This window comes from Lipotes vexillifer, unplaced genomic scaffold (assembly GCF_000442215.2).
Source record: "Lipotes vexillifer unplaced genomic scaffold, Lipotes_vexillifer_v1.1 scaffold21, whole genome shotgun sequence".
Lineage (NCBI taxonomy): Eukaryota > Metazoa > Chordata > Mammalia > Artiodactyla > Lipotidae > Lipotes > Lipotes vexillifer.
Window position 1 is genome coordinate 564,716 of NW_006774065.1, and position 8,835 is coordinate 573,550.

General features: G+C 53.2%; 1 protein-coding gene across 4 annotated transcripts in view; it reads left to right on the forward strand.

Annotated features, from left to right (window-relative positions):
• Positions 1-52: 52 nt before the first annotated feature.
• The window catches only part of SCARB1 (scavenger receptor class B member 1), a 74,855-nt gene continuing 66,072 nt past the window's right edge, over positions 53-8,835 (forward strand). For 2 of the 4 annotated variants that reach the window (XM_007448650.1, XM_007448652.1), the window contains exon 1: positions 188-313. In XM_007448650.1, the coding sequence (XP_007448712.1) occupies positions 188-313 (126 nt within the window). Of the gene's footprint in view, positions 314-8,835 lie in introns of all 4 variants that reach the window. The other 2 variants (XM_007448649.1, XM_007448651.1) reach the window with 2 other exon arrangements.

Below are 8,835 nucleotides of genomic sequence, written 5' to 3' on the forward strand. Positions count from 1 at the left end.
CGGCGATGGCACATAAAACCGCTGGCCACCTGGCGGGCCGCTCCTCCGTGCGCTGCGGTCCGGGGCCAGCCGTGCCGCTGCAGCCCGCGTCCGCGGAGTCGCTGCCTCCGTCAACTCCGTCCCCGCCTCGGTCCCTCCACAGGCGCGGAGCTCCGCGAGCACCGCGCGGGCGCCGGGGCGCGCCGACATGGGCAGCCGCTCTCGAGCGCGCCGGGTGGCCGCGGCGCTGGGCTTCGCCGGGCTGCTGTGCGCAGTGCTGGGCGTTATCATGATCGTGATGGTGCCCTCGATCATCAAGCAGCAGGTCCTCAAGGTGGGTGAGGGGCCCTGCCGGAGATCAGTGCACGCGGGCCCCTCCGGGGCTGGAGGGCGCTGGGCGCCGAGGAGGGCCGGGTGTCCTGGGCCGGGGCCCCGGAGCACCGGAGAGACCAGAGGGCATGAGGAGGGGCAGCTGGCCACCTTCTCAGGAACCTCCCTGACCCAGGACGCAGGCTGAGTTTGGGGGCCAAGGAGGGCATCCAGGGCTTTTGCTGGAGGCGCAGGCCCTGGTTGGGGTAGCCTGAATTAGAGACCACCTGGGAGCCTGACCTCACCTTAAGGGTCTGGGGTCCAAGGCGGACCTGGAGTGTGGCCACGTTTCTGGTACTGCCTGGAGGAGCCCAGCAGCGGGCTCACATGCTTCTTGCCTCTTCTATGGCAGCCTGTGGTAAAACTAGGGCTGCACTTTGCTTGTTTCCTGTGAGCACAGGAGGACAGGAACCCTCCATGCACGTGCATGTGAGACTCACATGGGTGCCCAGGCCGGTGGGTGCTCAGGAGAGCGGCCTCTGCCGTCCAGAGCCTCCCCATACAAACCCCTTCTCAGAGGCGGAATGGGCTGCTCTGTCCTTCCCGGACGCTGCCTTCCTGATGCAGATTGGCAGTGATAAGCCGCTTTTCTCCCCAGATCCGCACAGAGGCAGGCATAAGCCCAAGGCTGCATAAGCAGGGTCCTTGGGGAGTCCACAGCCTGAGAGCTTTCTTGCGATCCTAACCTTATACACCACTGCCCTTTCAACCAGGGAGACAAATTAAGGCTGTCAGCTGGCCTTCAGACCGTCAGACTCTGCCCTGGGTGTCTGGCGGCATTTTTGAATGAGCCTGGAGTTACTGAAGGACAGGGAGATTGCAGAGTATCACACTTGAGGTAAAAGCATTCAGCTCTTTGAAGGAAAGGCCAGCACCTGCAGGGCCGGGAGGGGAGACTGAGGCTCATCTTGGCCCAAGATCCAGCCAGACGCATAAAGATGTGGCTGTCATCACTTGCTAGTTGATTTCTCTTTTCCCCTTAACCGGCTTCTTTAGGCGAGTTTCTTGAGAATGGGGACTTGTCTCCATTTCGTGTCTGTGCCCCATGCCCAGCCGCAGGATGCTTGGGAGATGAATGAATGAGCGAATGAATGAAGGCTGCATCTGCTTGGACCTGGCTGCCATTTTTTGGCTTTAAAGATGGAGTAACGTTTGGTTTTTCTCGAGGTCTCTGGGTGAGCAGTTGTCTGAGTCATCTTGGCTACACTGTGTCCTTTGTTTTGTTGTCAAATCTTGTCCCATTAAATCCTGTAATCTGATTGCAAGGAGATCCTGGCCTATGGTGACATTGAGTTCCTCTTAGTGGTTTTTTTTTTCTTGCCTGTAAAGTGGCGGGAAAAAGTTTCTTGGGGAAACCTGAGAGCGGCCAGAACAGCTTCTTTCTCTCCCGTGGTGGCCAACGGGTGTATCTGTTTTGTTTTTCAAAGTAGCTATGAAAGCTTTATCTCAGTGAAAGCCGGCCGTAAACGCCCGCCAAATTTGTGGTTTCTGTACTGTGTGAGCCCTGGAGAGACCATCACTTGGGTGCTGTAAGCGTGGCAAGCCCGTCGTGATCCCGTGCAGAGAGCCTGTTGCTTTGGGGGTGTGGGGATGGGTGGGATTTATAGCTGATGCAGAATCTTGTCAGCCCAGTCCTTCTTGGACTTAATTCAGGTGTTTTCTTTTCACGGCTCTCAATCAGATGAAGGATGTCTGTGTGTGTGTGTGTGTGTGTGTGTGTGTGTGTGTGTGTGTGTTTACATGCACACCCGCATGCCCTACCTAATTTCCCACTCCTCCTCAGGGCTTCCAAAGAGGAAAGCGCCACTGTCCTCAGTTGTCCCGGAACTAAGATTTCTGGGCTTAAACTTGAGTGAGAGCCAGCCAGCGTCCTCTGTGAATATCCCAAAGGTGATTGGTTTGTGGCTGACTGGCGTGAAGGCACGGAGGCGAGTCCAGCCTGTGACAGTTTCTTCTTGGACAGCTCAGGCTGAGCCCTGGCCAAGAGCCTTCCCTTGGAAGAAGGGCATCTGTGTTCAGGGGACCGAGTGGGTGGGATGCTAGGAGAGGGAGGGACGGCCCGCTGGTGTTTTCTTTGGCTGCACGTGTCCACGTGCAACTTGAATGGGAAGCTTGTGCTTTGATTTCTACTTTATTTTTTTATGCTTTGGGGTTAAAGAAGTCCGTGTATATAAAATACATGGATTCTTGTTTGTAAAAAAAAAAAAAAATTCAAGTGGAGGGAAAAAAAGGTTCCCCCCGTTTTATTCCCCTCCTGGGATAGTACCACCATCATCCAAGAGTATCTTTCTAGATTTTTATGGAGATACACATCACGAGCATGGATTTAGACACATTAATATATATATATATATATATATATATATATATTTACATATATTGAACTAAACTACATTGAAATAGCCTGCAGTTTGCTTTTCAATTCACAGATATTGCTTGGGAATTTTTCCATGTCAAAACATATAAATCGGTCACACTTTTCACTGCTGCATAGTATTCCTTTGAATGGCTGTACACTTAATTCCTTACCTGTTTGTCCGTTGACTGATAATTTTCTCATACATACCTCTCTGTGTACCTGGACGAACATTTCCACCGGGTACATTTCTAGAAGAGAAGCCTCTAGTCCAGATGGTATGTACAGTTTGCATTTGGACACAGACTAATGGCCCTTATGAAGACTGAGGGCATTTATAGTCCCATCCACAGAGTATGGAACTAGTCACTCCCTCACATCTGTGCCATTATTGGGATTACCGATTTCTTATTATAATTTTGGGGGGGGGTAATCTGATGTGTGTGATTTACATTTCTCAGGTTACTGATGGGGTTGCATAGGGGTGTGGCTCGTTTTGAAACCGATGTCACTTTCCAGAGCTCAGGGTTTGCGGATCTGGCTGTGCCATTTGCTGGCTGGGGACCTCAGGCCAGTTACTTCACCTCTGAGCCAGGGCATGTGTCTTCAGCTCTGAGGCAGGGGTTGGATTTAGTTTGTTTCCGGGCAAGATGATAAAGTACAAAGGCAGTGACCTGTGTGTGAAACTGCTCTGGATGTACCCGGTTTACACAGCTCGTGGCAGTTTCGGGCAGGAATCCTGACTGCCAAATCTGGTCTATGTTTCAATAGGGGCATAGGAAGTAAAGCAGGAGTCCTTCATCCAGTGGATTTCTAGGTAAAAGTTAGAGAGAAGGAGCTAGATATTTATGTTTGGGCACAGAAAAATAGAAAAAACACATTACTAATTGAAAAAAAGCTTTGAGGCTACTCATGTTAAAAAAAAAAACAAAAAAAACCCCAAAACCCTCCACAAAACAATACTCTGTCTTTTCACTGGGTTTCTATCAGTGCATGTAAAAAAGCACAGAAAAAGGTGTGGAAGGGTGTGCACCAGACTGACAAAAGCGGTTACTCTCAGGGGACTGGGGGTGTGGCAGGGGGAATATTTATGCATTATCTGTAAGGCTCATACTTTTTCTTTGTAAATAAGGAGAATGTATTCACGTATTGTGTGTTTAGTTAAAGATTAGTAACGAATCCATAGCTTTCCCCAGAGAATGGCCAAATGAGTTAGATGCAGAATGCAGGAGGCACACAGTGGAGGGGCCCTGGAGATGGAGGTCGGTGGGAGAGGCCTTGGGGGAGAATGAGACTCATTTCCTCTCCTTTCCCCCAGTGGGTGGGGTTGGACAAGAGGTGTTAGACCGAATGCACTCAGGAGTATAATCGAGGATGATTGTGCGCTAGGCATCTTTGTAAATGTTGATCATCTCGTTTAGTCCTGGGAGAATTCTGGGACACACATCTCACTGTCATCATCCACAGTTAGGGGAACAGAAGTTTAAGAGAGTAATTTGCCCAAGTTATCTTGCTGGTGTGTGTGTGTGTGTGTGTGTGTGTTTGTGTGTGTGTGTGAAAAAATCCTGAGGCAAACCCCAGGAGGACGGGCGCTCTTATATCCACAGCCTAGAACAGAGCCTGGCATGCGTGGCCCTCTGTGTTTGCATGGATTAGGAAGCACAGTCCAGGTCCCTGGGCGCGTATTTCCAAGTTACTGGGTGTCTCTGGTCCACCAGGGAAGGCCCCGCTGGGTTCGTTTGCTGGGCCACCATGTGCAGTGATGGGCCTGGTGGCCTCCTCCACGGCCGGGGGTGGGGTGGGAAGCTGAGTCCCCCTCTGCTGTCTTTTATGTTTTCTAGTTGGAATCAGCCTTGGGTGCTACATCCATGAATTTTTCCAGCTGCCAAAGTCTTCCCCCATCTGTGTCCCCATCTCAATAAGTGATATCTCCATTCGTTCCCTCCAAGGATAGAGGCAAAAACCTTGGGTCATCCTTGACTGCATGCTTTCTGTGATACCCCTGTATCTGGTCCATCAGCAGATCTTATGGGCTTACCTTCAAAGGCATATCTGCATTCTGACACCTTCTCAACGTCTCCACCACTCTGCCCTCCTCCATCCACTGCTTGGACTATTGCAGTAGTCTCATCTCTGGTCTCCACAGACAACCAGATCACGTGCACCTTCTGCTCACAACCCATTGAGGTTTCCTGTGTCACTCTGAGTGAATACCAAGGTCATTTCAGTGGCTGAAGTCCCCCCCGCCACAATGCAGCCCTCCTTCCCTCTGTCACTGCACCCCCTCTTGGCTCCTTTGCTCACCTGCCATGCTTAACTCTTTGAAGTCCTTGAACCCAGCAAGCCTGGTCCCACCAAACTCTGGCTTGCTTTTTCTACCGCCCGGAAGGCTCATCCCCAGATATCTGTACAGTTCACCACTCGTGTCCCTAAAAGTCACCCCCTTATGTTATATGCCTCAAGAGCAGGGGCACGGGCTGTCCTGTCACTATCCCTGCAGTGTCCCCAGGACCAGAGCAGTGCTTGGGTTCACAGTAGGATGGTGGGATGAGCAGACTTTGAGGTCAGGCTATTTCCTTAGCCTCTCCCCACCGCCACCCCCAGCCTCCGACTCTATTTTGCCCCCTCCTCCCTTGGCGAGGGCCACCCAGAGGGCCTTCAGGAACACTGTGCCCTGCCCCCGTGCTTCGTGCCCTCTGGCAAATCTCCTTTGCCCATCAGTTCAAAGGCAGGGGTTGGGGAGAGATAGCAGTCAGTGGACGCTGATTATGCACTAGACACTGTCCTAAGTGTTTTACATGTGTTCAGCTGCCTCATTTCGTATCTAAATAGCTCCCTCTGCCTCTCTTTTATTGAGGGAAATGGAAGCACAGAGCCGGAAGGACACTTGCCCCAGGTCACACAGCTGAAGTGGCAGAAACAAGATTCCAGCGAGTCCGCCACCTGTGGACCCCGTCCTCCCTGCTCTCTGTACAGTATTTCTGAGCAGCTCGACTTGACATGTCGGGGGCAGGGCAGGCCCTTCCCCTGTTCTCTGCTTGGGTCCACCTTTCCTTGTCCTTTTCCTGCACAGACAGTGGGGCAGCGGGGTCCTTCCCAGGCCTTTCCCCTGATATTCACCTCCCCCAAATTGCGAGTACAGAGTACGTCCTGATGTCTTCCCTCCAGGGCTGTCTGCTAGGCCCGGACAGCTCTAGAATCGCAGATGACAAGGGAAGCTGGGTAGGGCAGCCTCTCCCTGGCCCATGGTCCCAGCGACCCTCAGGGTGACCCCGCCTGTCCTGCAGGGTCTGCTCGGCCAGCTCTGTGCCCTGCCGTCCGTCTGGACCTCCACAAAGCCCCAGGGTTGCGTCTCAGAGGGCGTCACGGCGTCGCGGGCTGACCGCCTCTGACCACATCAGGCTCCATCTGGCCGCGGACTTGACCCATGGCTGCGGACGGTGGGGCGGTGCTCCCTTCTCGGGGGGCAGTGGGGTCGCAGGTGTGCTCCGAGTCTGCTGTGTTTTTCTTACTCTTTCCTGCCGGGAGCTTCCTATCCCTCCAGAGCCACAGCTGAAAATACGGGCTATTTTTAGTCTCCCCGAGCGTTGGTTATTTTTGTTCCGCTCTTTGCTGCTGACAGATTCGTTCCTCTGGCTTCATGTGTGTGCACACGTGTGCCGGCTGTACACGCTGACTGGTGACACAGGAACATGTGTCGGCATGCGCCCATGCACGCCTGTGTGTGGCCATGTGCTGAAGCACGCACACACAGACAAGTGTTGCGTGTCAGCATGTGTCGGCATGGAGCACAGTGTCTCTGTGATGGCATACACGTGTATGTGAACGAACACGCGTGTACACACATGACGTGTGCCCACGTGTGGTAGCCTGGCACACACGGGTTCACACGTGCGGCTATGTATGTGTCTGTGTGTGGGCTCACACATGTGTGTTGACACCTGTTGAGTGTATAGTTACACACGGGGACATGCGAACACACGTGTTAACACGTGTCCGCGTGTGTTGTGGTGTGTGCACAGACGTGTGGCCATGTGTCCCACACATGGCCATGGTCTGGCCTTCCCAAGGCCCGGCATGGGGCTGTGTTCAGTGTGCCTGGCTCTTCCCATTTAAGGACAGTTCCCCATCCCTTCCTAGAATGACTCATACTGGCTGGGCCTCTGCTCCGTGACTCATGTGATTAGCTAGAATTTGGTGACACTCAGCTACCTGGAATCATCCCGTTCTGGCTTCAACTTCTAGCAAACGGGACAGAAGTGAGCCGGTGTCAAGGACTTGTTTGTTGAAGAGCTTCCCTTGGGCAGTTTGGTCCCGCTGGAGCCCCGGCACAGGCATGTCTGCTCCGTCAATGACCGTGGGTCCTCCCGGTGGTCATGGTGCCCAGAAGGGTGATCCTATGCCCTTGGCCAGCAGCAGAGAGGCCCCTGGGGTCATAAGCCGCCCCCAAAGCTGGTTTCAGCCACAAGGCTGACTTTTCTGGCTCATAATCTTAGAACTAGAGAATTCGGTTTCGGGGAGTCCAGCCTGAGCACCCACCTCCCTCCCATACCCCCGGCCCTTCTGTGCCACAGAGATCTAGCAGCTTCGTCCCCATAAACACATTTATGGTGCAAAGAATTCAACTGTAGCAGTCGGCCAGAAGTACAAAAGCAAGACAAAAGGTGAAGTCCTTTCATGTGCCTCGTCTCCCTCCCCCTTGGTCAAATGCGACCTTGGCCTCCACTGGCTCTGGGAGTGGCCGCCAGAGCTGAAATGCAAAGAGAAACAAAAACAACACACAGAAGTTCATTCCTGGCTTTGGAGATTTCCAGGGCCCAGGAGCTGGTGAGTTATAGGTGGTTCTGATTCGAAGCTCAGGATCGTTTTGCTCAGAACCTCCCCAAGCCCAGAGGTCCGGGCCCCTGATGGCCCAGGGCACAGCTGGCTTCATTGTCGTGCTTCCTTCCCCCACCTCCGCCCCACTGTTTCCTCCTGTTCCCCGATTGCTTCGTGCTGGGGGGGAGGAAGGAACAGGAGTGGCCTGACCTGTGCTTACTTCCTGGCATTTTGGGTGAAGTTCCTTCCATCTTTTCTGGAAGCTTCTAGAAGGACTCCTTTTTTTTTTTTTAATACAGCAGGTTCTTATCAGTTATCCATTTTCTACATATCAGTGTATACATGTCAATCCCAATCTCCCAGTTCATCTCACCACCACCCCCAGCCCCCCTGCCACGTTCCCCTCCTTGGTGTCCATACGTTTGTGCTCTACATCTGTGTCTCTATTTCTGCCCTGCAAACCGGTTTATCTGTACCATTTTTCTAGAAGGACTCTTGAGATGCTTTAATGTGTGCTCTCTTGGGCCGCTGTTGGACTCAGATGCTGGTGTCTCCTTATCTCCCTGACCGCCGGCCATTGGCACGTCCCAGGGCTCAGACCTTTCCTGGCCGCGCTCACCCGGTCTCACGTGTCAAATGCCATCTCTGTCCTGGCACCTCCCAAACTGATATCCCAGGCCCAGACCTTTCCCCTTGAACTCCAGCCTCAAGCATCCAGTGGCCAACTCCATATCTCAACCTGGGTGGTCAAAGGCAGCTCACGCTTACCCTAGCCAGCGCCTGACTTCCCATCACTCCCCGTGAAACCCACATTCCCATCTCAGGCCGTTGCTTGTCCATTCTCCAGCTACCCAGGCCGAAAGCCTTGGAGTCAGCCTTGACTCTCTCTCACTTCTCACACTGAACCATCAGGATATTTTATGGCTTCATCTTCAAAATATAACCAGAATCCAACTTCTCTCCACACCCACGGCCACTACCCTGGTCCAAGGTGCCATCGGCTCTCACCTGGATTCCTGCAGGATCCCTGCGCCCACCTGTGCTCCCTGGTCAGGTTTTTCAGCACAGCAGCCCAAGGAATCCTATGAAAATTGCACCGTCCTCCTCTGCTTAAAGCCCTGCAGTGAACCTGCCCCATCCCCTCCGAGTCAAGGTGAGCCCTTATGTTGTCCCTTGAGGCCTTTGCCATCTGATCCTAACCCCTTTCTGTCCTCCCGTTCACCTTGACCTTGCACACGGCCCTTCTGGCAGTTCCTCAGACTTACTGGCACATCTGCCTTCCTAAGTTCTTCCCTCCGCCCACAGCTCTTTCC